Source organism: Falco punctatus (genome assembly GCF_963210335.1).
Source record: "Falco punctatus genome assembly, chromosome: 15".
Lineage (NCBI taxonomy): Eukaryota > Metazoa > Chordata > Aves > Falconiformes > Falconidae > Falco > Falco punctatus.
In genome coordinates, this window is record NC_137595.1 from 5799857 (window position 1) to 5822003 (window position 22147).

Here is a 22147-nt window from a genome sequence, read left to right on the forward strand (position 1 = left end):
AAATAATTATGTGGTTTTCAGTTTAACCAAATTATTAGCATTTTAAAAATTATTAGAAACCCTTGAGATAAAAAAAAACCAACACTGAGGTACTGAGTATCAAAAGGGGTTTTTTTCAATAAATACAGAAAAGATCAGTTTCTGTATAAAATGGGGATAGCTCCACGTTTTGTCAAGGTTGTACCTGATCTTAATGAATTGCCTTTATCAGAAGAGAAGCAAACCTGGATAATTAAGAGTTTAACAAGACTTTTATACACTCAGATTTATGTCTGTAATAGCAGATAGTAGTCCACAGAAAGGTTAGACTAATCTACCAGTAGTATTTTTTTTTTACAGGAACTATTGCCTCTGCTGAATCGTTTCCATATTTATGTCTCCTATTGCCCATCAAAACTGGATTAGTATTTCAAAAGCAAGATGCCAAAGCTTTGTCAGGATTACACTGAAAAACACTGAGACAAAATGACTGGAGACAAGTTCAAATGTCAGTAATAAGGCAAAATGGCATTTATACACAGTGACTTGTCTAAGTGGCACATACTCATACAGTGTACTTAAGGAGAAATAATCAAGAATATACCATTCATGATAGAGCAAGCAACCAGTGTATAGTTAAACATGGTAGATTTTAAGAAGATGTATTCTGTATTTTGGACAGCAGCAGTATATATTTCAATGCCTGAAGGAAAAACTTAATTAATTTGTATTGAGATGTAACATGGAAATATGTATTTATACTTTGTAACTTTACACAGATTTGAACATGTGAAGTATTTATATTGAAACAGAAATGCAGCATGGGTTTAAACATAAAGCTCAGAGGGTGAGAGGCTCCTACTCAGAACTTGTATTGCTATAAGTAATTTCTAACAGCATGTGTTCTCCATTGGTTATGAGCCAGAATTCAATTTTAAATGTTATATTCATGAAGATAGATATTAAAAATATGTACGTATCTTTCATTGGAAAGTTTTCTGAAGACAACACAGTGAAATATCTGATCAGCTACTTTTCTTCGCTCCTGATGTGTTTAAACCATGTACACAGCAAGTGAATGCAAGATTAACACATATTGTATGAAAACTATTTCAAGGAATGATTTGTAGAAGTTTAATTCTGTTCATTTGAATATACACAACATGGTAAAGCCACAGTTTAAATGAAACCGATCAAGATTGTTTATGTATTGCAAATTACGTCTTTCAGATTTCGTAGTTTACTTTGCCTTTGAACAAACTATAATTTCTCTAATCCTTTTTCAAGGGCACAAACCTTGCTTCTACTGAAGAACTCTTGTTTGATTATGAGTAAACTACAGAGGTTACAGCTTCTTTTGCTATTACCCTTTGATTTTTCAAGGTTTCCAGTACCGAATGCATGGAGAGATCAATTCTTTTTAAAATAGCTGTTACACTGTCTTTCGTTCTTAAAGCTCTTGAGTGCATCTTTGAAGGCAATGTACCATCTTTGGCTGCATGTCCAAATTAATTTTGTTTTGCCAATAACAAAGCAAAACAATCAAAAAAACCCAGTGTTAAGAGAATGTTAAAAAAAAAATATCCTAATTTTATTTTTTTTCAAGTAGTTGTATGCAAATATATAAAATTATGGTATTAGGTTATTATAAAGCTTTCAGTTTTATTGCACCATTTCAAAAAGTGAAAAGACCATTGTAAGTAGAATGTATAAGGGCTTTTGTTATGTAGCTGTAACGATGGTATCATCTGTTCATTAAATATTAACTTTTTTGATGATAGCCAGTGACAACACTGTGCACCCCGAACCTGCAAACACCTAAACCTTCACTTAAGTTGGACACCTGGAGGTATTTTCTTTCTAAACTGTGGCCATTATTGCAGAACTGGGATTGCTTTGTTGGCCTCGATTCCCTGTGCACATCAGCCTTCAGAACTCTGATAATGTCTTCTCTTTTTCCATTCTCCCAGCTATCGAAGTAAACCTCCAGAAAGCCCTGGCTGAAGCCTCTGAAACCTGCACGCAGGAGTGTCTCATCCTAGGCCATTCTGACAACTGCTGGATGCCGCCTGCGTTGACACAGTACCAGCAGTCCAGCACCTCTTTGCCATCGTTCAGCTTCCAGCAAGGCTGGGGCCGAGGCGCCAGGCCTGAGGGACGACACACTCTTGGGAGGCCCCTTCCCAAGGACGACACTGACAAAGGCCAGGGTGGGCCCAGGCCCCAGTTCTACAACACCTGCGAAAGACATTGCGCCAGCGAAGATCCTGTCAAAGTCATTCCTCTGGCAAACTTCGCCGCGTCCCACCAGGCCCCGGTGTCTGGGAGCAGCACTACGTTTATACATGAGCACCAGCTATAAACGTGTATCTGATAAACCCATTATTTCAGGCTTTAAGTGTGACTGTACATAGTCACGGCCTAACGCTGTTCTTAGCACACATACAAACTTGTTAGGCTTGTGAATATTTATGTATATAGAATCCTAAATTTGAAATTGAAAAGCTAAATCCTTAGAACTTAGTTAAAAGAAATTTACCATAGTTATTGGTAAAATCCACAAAATGGGGACGAAAACCCGCAACCCATAAGCAATCAAAAGAAAAACACAAAATCCTGTTCCATTTTCTTATATGGGCCATATAGTGCAAATAGCTCCCAGCAGTTCTTTCTCCCTGTTGAAGGCAATTTCTTAGTACAGTTTGGGGAATATTACAGTCTAAATTTAGCTTGCTCAGCTTTTTTCTTTATTGTTATAATTTATAGCATATTCATAGATTTCATTTTTCATTTGCTTTAGCAATAGAGATCAAGTGGGCAATTGCTCATTTGTTTACCTTACATAATAGAATGAATAAGATCCTAAAATCTAATTCTTAGAAAGGATGGTATATCTTCCCACCAAAACTTATCTTTTACATAATTAAGTAAAATGTACTCAGAGACATGACAACTGCTTTTCATTTTAATTTTTACTAGCTCAATCTACAGGTATTTATTCTTTGAAAGAACACAGTAGATGAAATAGAAGGCTCTCAACTAGGCTTTTCTGTGTGAAATAAACAACACGATGATGATAGGATATGCAAGATCAAACCTGGGGAAAAAAACATATTTTTTTAAATTTTCAAGATTGTCCTTTCTACAATAATGCAAGCAACAATATGATACATACTATGCTTTTCAAGCATTGTCTGTTTCTAACTTTTTAATTGTATTTTTTTCATCTTGCAGAGCTTGCTTTGGCTACTGTTCCTGTTAGCTGAAAATTACATGGGCACTGCTGAAAACAGTAGGGAAATGGGGTAGTTTTTTTGGCTGATGCTATGTCGTGGCTGTAAGCTACTGGTGTTTAAAAGAATATTGTAGTGATGTATGTGGCTTTTCTTTACAGCTATATTCACCTATTGTAAGTGTTCAGTAAAAGGTTAGCTATAATATTAGTTACTTTACCACAAAGCTATTAGATGGAGTACTCATCATTGTGGCTTAGTTTATTAGAGAATTACTAACAGTTCTCAGCAAAGAAAGAAGAATCTAGGTAATGAAAACAGGATAAATGTAATCATAAACACACCCCAACCATAGAATTTGATCAAGTCTAAAGATGAGGGATTTTTTCCAGTTTTCTGTGTACCAGAGGATATATTCTCAATAGTGGCAGAATGAAGCTGGTGAATTCTACAGTGGATGAAAAGGAGGTTCCTTAGATGAAAAAACACATTTTCCTTCTAGTGTTTTGTTGCTGCTTAGCCCTTTTGTCATTTCCATTATGTACATACCAAGAATTTTTTTCATTTAAAAACTGCATAACTTTGTTTAGTTAGTTTTATTGCTACACTAAGTGAGACAATCGAAGTTGTTTGGAGGGGAAAAAAACCAGTGTGTGAATATTTCCTGTAGATAAAATTCTCTGTAGGCTTCATATTATAACTTAAATCTGTAATTTATAAACAAAACTGTGTGTAAAAATGCTGTAATATTAGCTGCTTGTAAAATTTACAGAAGTTCAAGTTGTTGAGGGTTTCCAATGAATGCTAAAAGAGCTTTTCTTATGTGCCCAGCAGGTATAAGTAGCTTTATATATCGCTGTCCCCACTGTAAATCTATTCAAATCACATTTAGATTTTATGTGCAAAACAGAAGATGCTTCACTTTTAACCTACTGATAGGGTTTAATTAATGAACATCAGATTATCTAATGATGTACTTCTTTCCTTTTCTTTTTTTTAATGTAGTTTTCAATAACGTTTAGCAAAGATGTGGCACACTGGCTTCAGTTGCATGTAAATCCTGGAAAAAAATAATAATCCTTTGGGTACTGACACAACTCATTTCCAATTCCAGGACAATTAAAAATTTGACAAATTCATTCATACATAATATATACAAAGCCTTTTGTTCTTTGCTTTGGAGACATCAAGATGAGAAAATTTAGCAATCCTTTTCAAAGACACGCAAAAAAAAGCTTATCTGTAGTTTACACAGATTTGCCAAACATATTAATTGTGCAAATTTAGAATAATGCTGACGGTTAATGCTTCCTATTATAAGCAGAGGGCTTTATTTTTTATTACAGAGGGCTGCCATACCAAATGTTTACAGACTTGGCAGCTGCATTGAAAAACTAAATTTTTTTGCCTGTAACATTTCTTTTCTGACTGCAAATTGTAACCAAAATTTCCTGGCAAAGAATTAATTTCTACAATTTTAGGATTTTCATGGGAAAAGGTGAAGGAACCTATATCAGTATTTTTTCATAGGTAGGGGAAAAAACACAACAAACTTTACATTTAAATGTTTAAGGTTTTGGTGTGGTTTGTTTTCCCTAAGGTACAAAAGCAATTGACCATCCCCTTTATCTTGAAAACAAACAAACAGAAACCCAACAAAAAACCAAACAACAAAAAATTGCTTAAACAAAAAGCATTTTAAAGATGAATCTGATTATAGGAAGTATTAAATGTTATATTCATGAAATTGTGTTGTGATATTCTAAAATTCTGTCAAGATACAGAACAATTAATTGTAAATATGTTTCATCGGGAGTTAAATGGCTCCCTCATTTTTATATATTACATATCTAATATATAAAGCTATGCATCTGACACAACATTTTTCTGAGTGGCATGTCAGTATCCAGAGGAATAATGTTACTAGAGACTCTACACATCTTGTCATATATATAAATAATTTATCTAGTACATAGACTGTATATTTTTGTGTAATTCTTTTTTAGTCATTTAACTTATTTTATCTTACTTGTGTGAATTTGTGGAGAAAACAATCCTATATACGATATACAGTAAAATGGTAATTACATGATTAGATTTGTTTCATACAGTGTAACAATAAAGGAAAACCTTTGCCTTCAAAGTAATGTGTCACACAGTCTAGCCTAGGTTATTCCCCCCTTCCCCCCAATATATGCTTGTTGCACTGCTAAGTATTGCATCAAAGCTATGGGTAATGGTGGCAGAAAGGTATTTCTTGCCTTATTGTAAAGCAGTCAATTATTAAAAAAGAAAATTAAAAAAAAAGAGCTGAAGTTAAACGGTTTGAAGGAAGATATGCTGTTCCTTTTTTTTCCTAAACTGTGCTGTATTCTGAAGTGTAACTTAATTCTAAAGAAAGAATAATTAGGCCTGTCTGCTTGGCCTGAGAGAGACTACGGAGCACCTGCTTTCTCTGGGCTGTGAGCTGGCTGGATGCAGGTCATTTAGCTAATTATCATGGCAATGAGCCCATGTTAATAGGACCTGAGGGCTTATGAGCGTTAGCATTAACAGCTAGCTTGACATAACATTAGTTACATGGTTCTGAATGTAGCCAGGTGTTTCTGCTGGGCGTAGGGCTGGAGGAGAGTAGCCACTTCATATGAGACGTCTGACCCTAGTGTGTATAGATCTGTTTGGGGGTTTTGTGAGAGAAGTGAAAATCGGCTCTGTTGTATTCTGAGCCAGCTGTAATCCAACGTGGAGCCCCGTCAGCCCTGAGCTAACGTTATGAACCTGCTTCCAGCATGGTCAAGCCAAAGACAGCAGACTTAATTTCTGGTGAGTAAATAGTGAACTATCTCAAGGTTGTTTGATTCAAGCTTATAAAGTTTGAAGTTTTTAAAGCTTGAAAATTTACACTTGACTTTGTTTGCTCAAGTTTTGCTTTTGCTGATTTAATACCAGTCCTTGATGCATGGTTATCAATTAAATGATTGCACTGCAGTTTACTACCATTGTTTAACTGGATAAATAAGAAAGGATTGGTTTCAGACACAAAGTTGAAGGCAAAGATTTTATTTGGTATACATAGGAAAATTGTGTATAACTTATGTTATCCCTAGTGAAGAAAGAGATTGACAATTTCTTGTAAATATTTGAGTTTGTATTTCTGGGAAATCTCCCTGCTCTATGGCATACTGCAGGATCTGAGAGTGAGCAGTGTATGTCTGTGTATTGAAACAGCCCTAACCACACTACAAATCATGCAGTTGGACATCGTATGCTACAGTCCAGCAGCATTTAAAGTCCAGTAAATTTGCAGTAGTTCTATTTCAGGTTTCTGTACAGCATGTTGTCTTGTTAATTACAATGCTTATTAATAAACTAGATCCACAAAAGCAGTTTTCTCTTCTGCACAGTTCTCTTTGTGTTTCTGAAATATAAGGGGTTTTAAAGTGTTCCTCCCGCTACACACTTCCCTCCCACTTCCAGCTTTCCAAAACTCATTTATTTGTGGAGCCCGAAACTGTCAGAAAGTTAAGAAAATTTAACTTTCTTTGCAGTTGCTTCATGCAGCTGAGTAGCAGGCTTTTGGTAAACAGTAGGAACATTCACACACAATGTGTACAGCAATCTAGCTTTATATTATAGGACATATCTAACATTTCTGTGTCACTTCTTTTCATACCAAGCTTCCTTCTTCTACTATGCCTCTGATACGCTTATAGAAAATCATTATGAGCTGGAGGCAGAAGTGTTTATGGCTTTTGTTTTGTTAGAAAATAAGCAATTCCTAATTGAGAGAACATAGTTAATAAGTTGTTGTTGAGCTTAAGGGATTATCCTCTCACCATGAATGCGATATAATGCAATAATGGTCAAATGAGAAACTAAAGAAACAACATTTTATGCATTTTTCTATATTATTTAAGTCCATATTTAAAAGCAACTCCTTTGATAGTTGTCCTGACACTAAGACAGTAGTATCTTATTCTTTGACGTCGTTATGGCTTTGCAAGCATAGTTTTCTTGTCTGTGGAACATTTTCATGCAGGAAAATTATATTTATTTTGTCATCAAAACTGTGCACAAGTATATTCCTTCATGGGCAATAACTGCAGAAACATTAGTTGTTATGCTAAAGAATGTATCCCGCCTGCAAATTAAAAAAAAAAAAAAAAAAAAAAAAAAATATTAAAACTTCTGGAGATGGAGGGTTTCCCTTGTTTGGATGGAATTCTCAAGCTTGGGTCAGTAAAGTTTTGAAGGGCAACCTCAGGAGGCTGTGAAACTGTGGAAGTTCACAAAGATCTGATAAACCAAAATAAGAGAGCAAGGCAGAAATATGTAGTATCTGAAGATGTGCATAGTTTTAGCATTGGTGTTACTGTGCAATACTGCAGGGAGGTTGCAGAAGAAATGTTCCTTGGGAGTCATCTTTTGGCTTTATTCCCTGTGGGAACAAGGAACACCTGGAGCACTTACCTGGGATTCAAGTATTTTCAGAGTGGTCAGAGATTTGCTGTGTATCTCCAGAGTGCAATGTTCTTACCAAAGCACTGCAGCACTAAGGGAGGAGGGCTGGTGCAATGTTCAAAAAACATGTGTGAGATGGACTCTAAGACCTTCTTCTAGCTAATTTGTGGTGAGGTAATGGCTTGTTAGAATGTACATATGGATTTAATTAAAGAGGAACATATGTTTGCCAATAGCAGGCAACTTTGGAGACCCACTGCCCCTATGATCATTTAGCATTGCCTTTTCTTCAGCTTTCTTCCAGGTGTAGCCTTAGGACTGAGCTGCAGTTTGAACAGCAGCTAGTCTGCTCCTCCGTAGAAGTGCTGTGTATCAAGCAGCATAAGGAAATGAGCAAGAAGGTACTTTCTAGAGCAAATAGAAGACAGCTCTCCTCCCTTGCATGGTGGTGAAAGTCACATTTGAAGATAGTACATAGGGACTCCACTTGCAAATAACAAGTGTTTTTCGAGATACATTTTTTTTGTCCTGGTCCTTGCATTCATGATCCAGTATAAAAGTACATCATGTTTGATAACTACAATGAGACTAATGATATATTTCCATTTTTATTTTTATTAGTTTAGTCTTTAGTCATTTAGATGTATTTTGTTGGTGCTATTTTCACGCTTAAAACTAAAGCTCTACCAGTAAATGCATGTATGATCTGAAAATTGAGTCTTCATATTTAATTCAAAGCAGGAACTTAAATTGGCAGGCCCATGCTTTCTGGATAGCTTTTACCTACGAAATTAATGCTACCTCTTTCTACACTTTTTCTCCACTAGGATTAAGAAGTCTGTATTTATAGAAAATAAAGTTAATATGTACACCTGTCAAAGAGACAGATAAATGAAGAGCCTGGAAGCACTGTACTAGACTTCAGCCCATAGCTTTAAGCCACCAGCTGTGATGTGTTCTAGAGCAGATGAGTAGGATGTGCAAAGAAAAAGACATTTTCTGAGGCACTGAAATGAAGTTATTCATTGCTACTGCAGCTGTTATGTATGTAGTAAAAGAGTTGATTAACATAATGAGATTAAACTAAGAGAAATCGCTTTTAACCTGTACTTAGCTTGAGCTGTTGTTTAGTTATCAGAGATGATAAAAATACTCTACCCAAAAGCTTGTCTAAACTTTCCAAACATCAGCTGTTCTATAAAAGATGTGGGTTTGCTTCTCTGCTGTGTAGACTCAACTTACAGGGGTGTGGAACTACAGTAAGCCAGTGTATAGTTCTCAGGAGACTGAACAGAGGAAAGTTAAAATCAGGCTGAAAAATGAAGTGGTTGTAAGTGGTGTGGGCAGGTCGGGGGAAGGTGAATACTTTGAATGCTTTAGGAAAAATACTATAAAAACACAGGCAAGCAGGTAAAATTTGTGACTTTTCCAGCTAACAGATATCCTAAGACACACTGGACTGTCTGCAGGCCTGCAGATTTAGCTATTTTTACTAGTTAAAATTTTGTAGATACGTAAATTTTTTGTTTAGCATGAAGAGATCTGTTAAAACTGACATAATCAAGATCTGTAATGGCAAGGAAGATATACCTGGGATATTTTTAGGCCTATTTAAAAAGGCTGTTGTACCAGGTAGGCCTACAGGCTAATGTCTACTAAATATAAAGGGATTTTTGCTGTGAATACTTTCAAGTGGTTCTATCTAGAGACACCAGAATGGACCATGATAGTTTAAAAACAGAAGTTCAATGAGACAATAAAAATGTGTAATCAATCTCCATATAACTACACACACACTATATTTAATTTTCTTTGGTTTTAAAGTTCATCTGTGTACGAAAGACAAATGTCATTGCTGAGCAGCACACCATTTACTACATGTAATCTAAAAATATTCATTATATTATGTTGGCATGCACAAAGTCAAAGCTGCCTGTCTTCACAGATACAAGTTGCTGTTTGTTTTAATTGCAGCGGAGACATTTAGCACTGTGCCTGTCTGGTAACATAGGAAACGTAATACAAGACCTTGACATCTAAAAAGATTAGACTGTCTAAGCTGACTGGCTCATAAAAACGGAGCTGAGAAAATTGGCAAAGAAAACAAGTCTCTGAAATTCTAAACAAGTATTTTAAATGCAGAAAAATAATCTAAAGGGTCGTATTTGGAGCTTATGTGCTGCAAATAATGTGCTGCACAGCTATATCCATATAAAAGTAAAATTTTCACAGTGAAGCTTGGTAAGAAAGCCCTTTTGTTAGCTGAATTCACTCCCTTGCAATGATTACACACAATCAATCTACTTGGATTTTTAAATGCTTTTTATCAGATTTCAGCCTATTGAATCATAAATGTATTTTTGTCAGTGTAATACTACTGAATATTAAAGACCAAATTTTCCAACCCAAAAGCTGTCACTTCAGTCTACAAAAGACAGTTATTGAAGCCTATTACTGTTTTGGAAATGCTTGTCTGAAATTCCCTCAAAATATGCTACTAAAATACACAGAAAGGACCAAAAAAACACTAGTATTGAAGATTTATGCTGTAAAATTTAAGTGAGTTTGCATATTAATATTTCATAGGATATATGAAATGTTGTGAAAATTCAGGAATACTTATGTTTTCTCTACTCAGAACATCTGACATAAATTGAGTACCTGAATCTGATCACAATGAAACTGAATCTAGCCAGTGGGAGGAATAGAAACAAGCATGTAAATGTACATTAGCCTATTACATACTGAAAAATACATACATATATTTCTGTGTACTTCTAGTTACACACAATAGCCAAGGACAGATATACCAACCTTAATTTTAGGGAGATGCTTTGTCAAAGTTCGTTGTTTAAAGCATCTCTAAGCTGGGTATTGGGGAAAAGGTACCTGCAGGGGTAATTCCTTCGGTCCTAAAATTTCAGAATCTGCACATGCCCAGCTGATGATGGAGGTAAGCTAGAAAATTAAGACTACATGTTTGCCTTTTAGATGGCTAAAATCAAATTAATTCAATACATAGTATTTACATGAAGATGATATTCTAAGTATGAAAATTAGTGTGAAATAAAGCCAGCCCCACCTCTCTTCTCCCACCAAGCATGACTACTAACCTCTCCAGAACAGTTTGCCTGCCAGGATGCACCTGGTTGTGTTTTGTCTTTTGTGCCAGCTTCCTGTCAGAGGGGTACAGAGGGGCTGACATTTGATGTATGCAGAAGAACAAAGAATACGTTTTTATTAAAGAATTAAAGCCAAATTGGCAAATATTTTTGTTTCCTGTGACAAGTTTTGCTTAACTAGAACAAGAGCCAACCATGCAGAGAAGTGTGCTCCTATAGTGTAAAACAGTCTATTTAAGAAAGTAAGTACCATTGCTGGCTTTCCACTTCCCTCTCTTCACTCCCTTGCTAAACACTGTGCTGGCACATCACTTTCTTTTCTGTGACAAGTCTTTTGGAAAGCTAACGGGGAGCCAACTGTGCTTAGACATGTGCACCTGTACCGTAGAGGAACCAAATGAAAACATTAAATAATGTTTCTCTTTGTGCAGGAGAACAGTCAAGGGCAAAAAAATTCTGCAAGAAGTGTTGCCATAATGCAGAGAAGTTGGTAAATAATCTTGTGTCTTCATGAAAAGAGAAAATTCTTCTGAACTGAGAAGAAGTGTCTTGTTTTTATGAGTTTACCTGTTTACTAAGTGCTTATGACTGAACAACCTGTGGCTGCAACAAATCAAGAAAACAATTATGTCAATGAAATTGCTTTCCCTCAGCTTCACTCTACCAGCTGATCACTTGAAGGAAGGTGACATGCAGGGAAATAGCACTTCAGTGAGAAGGACATATTGGACTGACCCAGGTGATAACCCCAGGTCTCCTTCACATGGAAATCTCTTGGAATGCCATTACCCACATTTTACAGTCACACAAATCTGATAGTGCCATTTCTAACAGGGAAAGCGCTAAAACCTATTGTTCCAGTAAATTGTCCCAATAATTAACAGCAACTTCTATGCATGTTTCAAACTTCTCGCTTAAGCTTCACAAGTTTACTCCAGCCTGCACCATCAGTTTTGACAATTTATTACTAATTATTAATTCATTACTTGCTGGACTGTGTCAACACTGCATGTTGGTAACCATGAGCTGCCAAAAGCCTACAACTGAATAGCAGCTGCCTTATCATCACATCGGCCTTACATGCTAGAGCATGTGGCACTGGAACTAGGACCTGTGTGCCAGGTTTGGCTTTTTTTTGCTTTCCAGAAAGGCCCTCAAGTCATGACATTGCCAGAAACACCTATTACATAAGCTCATAGTTGGCTGTAGTTGGAACAACTTAAAGTAACACCAGCTGTAGTAACACCAGTGGCGGAAAGTTTGCGGCGTATGCAATGGTGATTTCAGTCTTACGGAAAAGCATCTTTAGTAGTGTTCTCCAAGTCAATTCTTAGATGATAAATGACCTGAGATACGAGTTTAACATGAGAAATGTGCACAGGCAGTAAAAGTGTGGATGTTGGGATGAAGAAAGTGATTAGTAATATAGGAGTTTACATTTACCTGGTTCTCAGTTCAGCTGGGCATAAATATGCAATGTTTGTAAATACGTACTGTTTATTTTTTTTATATTTTTCAATCACTTCCTCTCCATCTTTCCCTCAGCTTTAGTCTTTGTATCATAAGCCTTTTTAACTACTCAAAAATACTCCTCTCACTGTGAGTTATTTAACTTTTTCTCAAATTTTTCCCAAACCCTGACAACTTAGTTGCCTAGTCATAGTTATCTTTCACAGACCAGATGTGACATAAAAACACAATAACAACTATCATTTCAAAGAAGTTCTGCTTATGATTTCAGTGCAGAAAGTTCATATTCAGAGTAGGAAAATTATTCTTTTCTACAGCTACATTACAATTCTTAACTTGAGGTGCAGGCATGTGACAAAATTACATATTCATATTGTATTTCACACAGACTTTATAAACTTGTTTTGCCATTTTCTTAGATGGAGTTTATGGCAGCTGTAGTAACTAAAGGGCTTACAGGTTCTTCTGCAGAGCAATGTGCCCATTTTTGCTCAGTTTATGAACACTAATTTAAAAAGCCGGAGTTTGTAGCTATTGACTCTGTAATTGATAGTTTGCGTAAAGGGTTGAAAATGTAGTGATCAATTCAGTGCTGACCCTCTAGAGAGGCTTTAGCTGTCCAGCCTAAGTCTGAGAAGTTTGACAAGTAGATTGTAACTATATTGCTCAATAAAAAAGCTGTATTAATCAAGGTTATTGTAACCTTGTTTATTAAAAAAAGATAGAAAACCATGTATTTATTACAGTAGATGATATACAGTAGATGGTGTAGTAAAATTAGGTTTTGATACTGAAAAGTGTTAATTTATAGTAGTACTATTGCTAGTAGTATTATTGAAAAGTATATGTATTGAAGCAACTATGACAAAGGTGATTTGTATAAATCAGTAAGTATTACATCACATACTTCTCTCCTTAACCAGCACAATTAAAAAAAGCTGAAGCATCCAAAAAAGGTCTGGGGAATAGCTCTGCATACTATGACAGCTTGTTCCTTTCTGGTCTTTCCATACAGCTACCACATGTTTGGCAACAAGAAAAGACTTTAGCAAAAATGAAAACAAATCTACCTCCTACTTTCTGTTTAAGAGAGCTTGTCTTCTAGAGTAATTTAAGTGTGATGTTAGAAATGAAGCTAGAAAAAGTAATTGAGCCTTCCTAATCTTAATGTAATTATCAACAAGTGAAATTCAGGGAAAACAGTTACGCTAATTGAGTGTTCAAAGAAAGGCAATCAATATGGAAATGGTCAACAAAGGACATCCTGGTTTCAAAAGCTATCATGAAGTTTTAGAGGTTGAATTCCATGAAGGAATGAAATTAGCACTAAAATTTATACTAACATGGTAAATTTTACAGTCAACTTCTTATACTGTCAGATGCTCCTCTTTGGGCTCTCTATCTAAAAAAACGGTATCATTAGAGGGATGTAAATATTATTCTACTATTACTGGTTTTAACCTTGTCCTTTTCACATCTTCCTATTTGAGGCTAGAATAAAAATCTTATTTTCAAAAAAAAAAAAAAAAAAAGCACACATGAAGATTTTACTCACAAGGTATAGCAACATTTTAATTAGTTGCACATAACTTGCCTACATGCTTACCTACATATCCGTCACAGGAGGATGTACAGGGAGAACGCAACAGCACGGTCAATAAGGGATTAGAGAAATTCCTAGACCGTGGATCTATAAGCAGATACTAAAAGGGATGGACAGGTGTAAAGCTTCTAACATTGCTAACACAAAAAGCGTGACCGCTGCAGGACTAGGGGGATGTGGACAGCAGAAGATAGACTAAGTTCACTTGCTCCTTTCTAAGCAGCTTTTCCAGCTGTCCCTATCAGAGCCAGAGCACAGAGCTGGGAATGCTTCTGGTCTCACCGAGTAGGGCATTTCTCATGTGCTTGTGCAGTCTGTCAAGGACATCTGGACAATTAACAGTGCTCACAGCTCACTGAGATTAATCATGTCTCCCAGGAGCCACTTCTTTAATATGTCTGCAGAAATGGCCCCTCTTCAGAAGAGTTTCTACATAAACAAATGTTTAAAAAAACCTTTTTCTCTTCTTTGAATGCAAGCTTTAAAGTCCTCAGACTTTGCAGCTGTGATTTATTTTTCTTTTGCCATAACTTGTATTACTACCGGTCCTAGTAATTTTATTTGGCCTTTTCCCACTGCAGTTTCCAAACAGTATTTGATAATCCAGAGAAATTCCATGTACTACTTCATAAAAATACACAAACCTCTTCTCCAAACACATACTCATCGCAGTGAAGGCATGGAATACGGTTGCCTCTCTGTCATTTATTGTACAGAAAGCAGTTCTGTAATTCTCTAGTATTGCATCATCTGTTCAACCCAGGTTACTCACCCTTCTGCATTATCAAGATTGTATTTTTCCTCCCTGAGAAATAGCAGTTATAATAGACTATTTTCAAAATGACAGCTTAAGTGGCTTCATGGTTCCTTAATATCTATTCAGAAGTCTTGTCTCCCTGCATATTTTTATTGCTTTCCTTAAAAAGCAGCTTGTGAGAAAGGTAATACATTATTAATGCTACATGTCATAAAATAAAATAAATACTCACTTTTTGAAGAACCTGATCCACTAATCAAGAGTAAATGAATGCATCTGAATTATTCAAAGAACCTCAAATAGTGCAACTTGTACTCAAATTGAATATTGTGAATAGAATATTCGCAACATAACAATAAGAATCTCTGGTCATATTAACTACTCCATTTTCATAACAGGAAATGGGATTTTTATTCTTATTTTTAATCAGTGTAAATATTCTACCCACCTTGCAAGGGCAAAAATGTTCAGGGTAGGTTTCTGCTTTTTGTTACCTTTAAGCAGCCTTCTAAAGGAATGTTTATGTTTATAAGAACAGTTGTTACAGCAGGTGCCCCATGCTTCAAATGAAGCAGGTAGAACTCTATCCCTGTGCAACAGAATTATGTCTCAGTTAATAGTGAGCTGAAACTTGGCAGTTGTTGAACAGCTGTGCAAAGAAAATGTGAAAAATGCTACCATTTGCTGTGAGAAAGTGAGCATTGCTGAGTTGGCGGCATTTTGAACCAGTGAGTGACAGCATTGAGGGCAAGACAAGAATGAGGAGATCTTAGGCATTTAATTAAAAACAGCTCCTGCAGCCAGAGTTTGTTTCCTCCCTATTACAATCCATTTATGTCAATGAATTTTCTGGCACAGCTTCAGGAATTTTTCACTACAGCACCCTGTTTTTCACAGTGTGGTATTTATACTGTATCCTCCAAAGATATTTGCATTCCCCAGTAAGCATTTTCTTTGGAAAAAACCCCAAAAGAATCTGCACATTTCTAAATGCATCTGCAAAATCTCATACTTACAAACAGAAGCCTCCTAAGTCCTGTGCAACAGTATGTCATGTTCAGATTGCCAATTTATTTAGATGAGTTTATTGAATAGATCCTCCTGGATTCAAACAGACCTTCCCAGGAACTATTAGCAATGTCGATTTGGTGAAAGTAATGATAGTCATCAGAAAGAAGTAAAGCAACAGACTGCTATAGGAGAATGGAGTTGAAGATTCTGTTCCTTGCTGGTTCTATGATCCATTCTTGAATTCTTGAGATAATCGATTCTTGGTTCTTGGTTTTAGTTTGCCCGCTCAACACATGCATGGCTCCCTAGTATTTCACTATCAATGAAACTTTCTCAGGAGGGGAGACAGGGTGGGAGGGGAGGAAGAAATCTTCAGGAAGACATACATATTACCTCTCAACATCTGAAAAGTAATAGCATCTTTCTTCAGACACACTCACAGTGACTGACTTCATGTCCTTGGGGCTGATAAGTTAAATTGCTGCTAGGAGTTTTGAATGACCTTAATGATACAATAATTTTGTTTATGTAAACATGAAAGCCAATGCTGAAGGAATATATTTTATGTGTTCTAATATGAATTTAGCCTCTGTACTGCAATATACATCATACAGCTACTTTTACAACCTGGAAGTAGTATACTTCTGAACAGGATTTGAAATTACATCTTCCATTTGGGAGTCTGAGATTTGGCAGACATACCTTGACCCATGATCCTATTACCAGAGATATCAAATTAATGCTCAAATCAAGTAGCAAGTTTGAGACCTCAAACCTCATCCAATTCCTATTGAAATCAATGGATTGTTTCCACTGAATTCAGTGGCCATCTGTTCAGACCAAATGTGCTTTGTATTTTGTGACAAAAAGAGTAAAGAGCAAGATAATTTTTTCATCTCTGTTAGTGTTTTCCCTAAAGGAAAACCACAAGCTGGAGCCATGGGATTTACGAACCCCTTTTGTTTAATCCTGAAGGAACAAAATGTCTCCAAATGCCTATATTCCCATTAGCTTTATGTGCTGTGTCTCTGGAATAAAGATATTTTATCTGGTTGTGTTTCGAAAATATTGAAAAATCTGCAACAATCTTGAAGAAAAGCAACTTCTGCCTAGAGAATATGCAAATTTCCTTCAGAATTTAAAATTAATCTAGAAACACAGAATTAAGTAAATACTGAGCTCTTTCTCTGTTACTTCATTGAAATGTAAGAGGGAGTCACTTAAGTATTAATGTATTTTTCTACTCAGCTTTGAGCATGTTTACATGCATATGTAGATTTCATTAAAAAATATATTCAGTGAATGGTAGGTGATATACTATGTATCTATATATGCAGAAAAGTACTTTTTCGTTATAGTTGCAAGCAGGTCAAAGCAGAGTCAGAGAGAATATATTTGTCACATCTTCTATTCAATCTCATCTGTTTTTCCATCTACATGTGTTCATCATAAATCTAGTAAAACATGCTGAAATGCACTGGAAGGGCAACCTCAATAATGTCAGTAGATTTATGTGTTAGCAAGACTAGATTTTAACAGCAGCATTACTTTCCATTTCAAACCCGTGATAAAACTTCTCCTGCAGTTCGAGAGTTATCTGACAAAACACTTCCTTGTTTCAAATGTGGCAGGAAGATGAATGGTTGAGCTGGCAGACTGCTACAGATAAAAGGTTAGGAACATTTTTTATCAAGATTATTTTCTTTAATATATCTTGGAGGGAAATACAGATTATCCCATTTAAATCTTGAGTCTTTATCCATGTGCTTTGCTGGGGGCTGGAATTTCTAGGAGCTGACATATCAGAACCTAAACCCAGAAATTTGACCAGAAGATTTTCATCAGCTCTTGGTGGACCTTGAATCGTGTACTAAATGAATAAAGCTTCTTTTATAGCACTGAAAAATATGTCTTTTTAAAAGATTATAATTATTTTAGGGAGGCCTGATATATCTCTCACTACCTGTTCAAAAAGATAACTTATTTAGTAACAGCTTTTATGTATTACTATTTACTTTGAAGTAGCCCTCTTACTTCCTGCCTTCAGTATTTTGAGTAACTTAGTTGCCCTACTGCTAGTATCCTACACACAACCTTTTTCCTTTCAGAATATTCAGGCCTTACGCTGGATATTAAAATAAGCATATTCTTAATTTGCCGTATATTTTTATACAAGAACATATCTAGACAAGCAATTACAAGTGTATGAAGTGTTTTAAAGTGGTATGTTATCTTGGTATGCATTGATTTTGAGATTGGTATTTGGCAAAGTTTGCTCTAATCTCAGGTATAGGCTGAAATTTGAGGTTATACAGAAGCATCTCTGTCTGGATAAAGGAATGGCAGCCTGGCGGAGAACCACTTCCCAGGATGAGTTTGGTGTATCCCGATTATGTAAAAATCTTGGGAGGGATTCAAAACCTAATAGGAATGATTTGTAAAAAAAAACCCCAACCTTTCTTTTTAAGTATAATATAGGGAACACAACACACTGACAACGTCAGGGAAAAATATCTCCATTTCCTGTCTTATCAGTCAGTCATGAAGTATAATTGGCCCAGCTGCACAACATGGCATGAATCATTAGGATGACATTACCCTGTCTTCACTCATTTCTTTTCTGCTATATCTCACAGGTCTGAGACGGGCAGCTATTTTCAATACTGAAAGCTCTCATATGCCAGGTCCCACATGAACTGATGCTGTCCTCTATCTTATTCAACATCTGTCAGATCAGCAGCAGGTAACATGAGATGTTCCAGACTCAAAAGCCAGTGACACCTGATGATACAGCTCATCTATCAGGAACAAACACAGCACCGTCCACGTCCTTGAGTGACTGGAGTGTACGCACAGATGAGAAGCAGTTGTCTTGGGACTTTCAGAAAAGCTAATACTCAAACCTTTCCTCACAAGCAGGCTTAGCTGCAGCACAGGAGCGTCTAGCTAAGGCTGAATCTCCTCAAGCCCTACATCTACGCCACAGTCAAGAATTTCACTGGGTCCTGTCACTCTGTAATGACACGTGTAAAATGGCAATAAACTCAAAAGTGGAGTGATTAGAAGTATATTAGAAAATGATGAGTGGTGTCTGACAGGTGAAGAGGAATTAATTGCCCATCAAAGAACTAGAACAAAACTAGCAGGAGTTCAAATCATGCAAAAAGAGGTGGCTCTTCAGGGGCCTGCAGTTCCCATCTGGCATTCCTGGTCACAGGGTGCTGTCGCTGCTTAGAGCTTAGCAGGTTCAAGAGGAAACATTGGAAACCCTCAGACAAATTCTCTATGTTATTTATTAAATGTATAGCTCTGGAAATGCTGAAGCAACAAATGGTCGGTTCCTGATAAAGCAGGAGGAAGTACTGTACCTACTGTAGCATGTTCTTGCTGTCTCATCAAGGTATACCTCCACTGGGATACTCAGAATTTTGGCTTGAACCCCTCCCCAGCCCCCTTGCGTTCCTTGTTCACAGCCATCCAGTCAGGCTGTCCAGCTTGGGTATGGACAGCCAGTTAACATGGTGTTTAATCCACATGTGTGCACTGATATAGATCGGAGAATGATTGATAAGCTGGATAGCAGGGCCCCTTGGAGGCCACCTGGTCAATGCCACCGTCCCAGCAGAGCTCAGGCCCCAGCAGCCTGCCTGGAGCTTGCCCTGCCCAGCCCTGGTGCAGCACCTGATCACCCACCCTGTGAGCCAGTCTTGTTACAGCTAATGAGAACTTGCTAATTGACTTACTTTCTTGCACTGCGTTTGGCTTTTCCAAGCACCAGGCTGCTGCTTCTGGCTGCTTCTGGGATCTTCTAGAAGGTTCTGCAGCCCACAGGAGCTGTGTGCTGTGATTGGCAGGTTCGTGGTAGTTAGCTGGCTCCTGATTGGCTGGCTCCTGGATAAAAGAGGCCTGCAGGGGTGGGCCCTGACCAGTAGGGCTATGGGGTGTTGTGGTGGGACACGTGCCTGGCTGGTGAGTGGTGCCGACCTGGCAGGAGAGCTGGGGGGGGCAGCTGGGGCTGTCCTGGAAGGTGTGGGGGGTGCCGTGCAGTGGGGGGTGCCACCGGCCGCTCTCTTGTCTGGGGAGGCAGCCAGGGCCTTGCTGCTCCCCTCCTCCCCGGGCACTTGTACTGAGCTTCCTGCAGCTGAGTTGCGTGTTCAGGCCAAGTGTGTGAGGGGACAAACGCAGCTTCCAGGCATGTTGTGTATTTATACTAACATAGTAGATGTGAAAACTTGGGGAGATTCTTCTTCTGATTTTAACTTTTTCCTGTTCTTTTACAAGCTTGGCTAACCTGCGCTTTTATTACAAAACATTATCCAGGGTACAAATCTATATAAACAGGGGTCATCCTGAAAGAGTGGCACTTCATATTGGCTATGGACGGTTCTTTAGCCTTTGTGGCCTATTTTCTCTCCTCAGGAGAGTGAGAAATAAGTTTGTTCAGCACTTAGAAAATAAGACAAAGGGATGGTGTTATTCCTGTCTACAGCTACCTGATGGGAACATCTAGCTGAGGCAGAGCTGGACTCTTTTTTTGGAAATACACAGGGAATAGGCTGAGACAATGGACCAAAGCTGAAGCAAGGAATATTCCAGTTAAATACAAGAGCTTTATTTTATCATAAGAGTGGTCAGACCCTGGAATCCCTGGGGATCATGGGGGTTGTGGAATCTTGGAACCTGGAGACACTCAAAACTCACCTGGGCAGCTGAGCAACCTCATCTGCTCAGTCCAGCTGTGAGCTCCAGAGGTCCCTTCCAGCCTAAATTTATGATTCTGTGAATCCTATTGGTAAGCCTTTAACTCATCCCTTTATTACTACACATGCAGTAGATTTGAATAAAATTATTAACAGAAATAGCCCATGAGAAATGTGAATATCCTACTTACATTTCCTTACTTCTTTCCACCTGTTTTTCCTGATCATGATTCCCCTTACTGAAGAGGAAAGCTTGAAATACTTTCCTGCAAGAATTTCTGAATTACATTCCTGGCAGGAAAAAAAAATAAATGTCAAAGCCATAAAAACCAAACTACTTTTGGTATTTCAAGTTTACCAATGGGATTTTTTAAATTCACTTGTTATTGTCACGGTCAGTGTTCAGAGTTAAACATTCACATTGTGAATAAAGAGATTAGTGAGAAGGCTTCTGTTGGTGTTTGAGGTTCAGAAAAGAACGAAAGAATTATTTGTACAAGCATTAGGAGTGCAGTCCAAAATTATTAATAACTTTCTTTTGTTGAATTGTGTAGGTTTTAACTGTTTGGCAATGAAAACTAAAACATTTTGTTCACATCTCTAGGCCAAAGAGGGGAAGGTAAAACCAGTAAGGCAGGAAATTAAGAGTATGCTATGGGTATAGCTGTGCTAACAGCTAAAGCCTTTATCTAGGCTGCTATGCCTTCTTTTTCAGAATTCCTTCTGAAAGATTTTTTCTTAATAGATACAGATTTCCTGCCCTCTCCTAGCTTTTTATTTAAATATAAACTGTTCTCATGTACTCCTGTCTTTGTGCTTTTTGAAAAAAAAAACAAAAAAACCAAAAAACAAACAAACAAAAAAACCCCAAACAAAACCAAAACAAAACAAACAAAAAAAAACAAAGCAGCCCTTTCTTCTTTTCCCATAGTCCTATTCTGATAGTAGTGTTTAACCTGCATTGCTATGTCTCTTAGCTTCTGGAAAAGTAAGTGAAGGTGTGGGGGGAAAAAAGGAAGGGCCATTCTGGTGCTTGCTTAGTTATCTTCTGGGAAAGCAGGAGTATCAAGACCAGCATGACTGGAGTTGTGTATCACTGCAATTATGCATTTTTTCTGATGGAGCAGCTGACATGGTAAATAGACGATATATAATCTAGGAGTAAAGTTATTACAAATTGTACATCTTCCTTCTATGAGCTTCCTCAGCACTTCGGTTGAGATGTGTCATTAAAAATCTCAAAATCACATGAAGAAGATCTTTTCCTGAAAAACTTGATGGAGGAGCTTTGGAAAGGCAAAGTATAGCCACAGACCAGTATGAGTCTTCTGGAATATTGTATTTACCTTAAGATTAATTTCATACAATATGTGCCTGAGGAAAGATCCTGAAATAGCATAAATAATAGTCTCACAGAAGAAGCTACCCACTTACCATGCAGGTATTGCTAAAAACTTATAGGGCAGTTCTACTTACTTGATAACATTCTTTTCCACCCTTTCTGCAAAGGGATTGCTAGTAAAAGAAAATAAAGTGCTTGTTATAATACATATTTTTCATTGGTCTTTGTGGTTAGACTCCATAATACATGGAAATCATTTCTTCACCTTGTGCTAGTCCCCAGAATATCTCTGTGCCTAATAGAAAAAGAAGAGATACCTATTGTAAAAGGATAATGAATTTTATGATGTGGTTAGTAGACAAAAAGGAGATGGCAGCATTTCTGGTAATGTGAGGTGTCTGTTTGATTTATTGCTACAACTTACTGCATTCGTGTCAGGTCTAAGACTCTATTTAGGACTCCCACCACA

General features: G+C 37.1%; 1 protein-coding gene across 4 annotated transcripts in view; it reads left to right on the forward strand.

Annotated features, from left to right (window-relative positions):
* Positions 1 to 19686, forward strand: part of PCDH11X (protocadherin 11 X-linked) — a 520437-nt gene extending 500751 nt beyond the window's left edge. For 3 of the 4 annotated variants that reach the window (XM_080366031.1, XM_080366033.1, XM_080366032.1), the window contains one exon: positions 1950 to 19686. In XM_080366031.1, coding sequence (XP_080222157.1) covers positions 1950 to 2341 — 392 coding nt within the window. In that variant the 3' untranslated portion in view covers positions 2342 to 19686. The remainder of the gene's footprint in view (positions 1 to 1949) is intronic. The other variant, XM_080366034.1, reaches the window with a different exon arrangement.
* The last annotated feature ends 2461 nt before the right edge of the window (positions 19687 to 22147 follow it).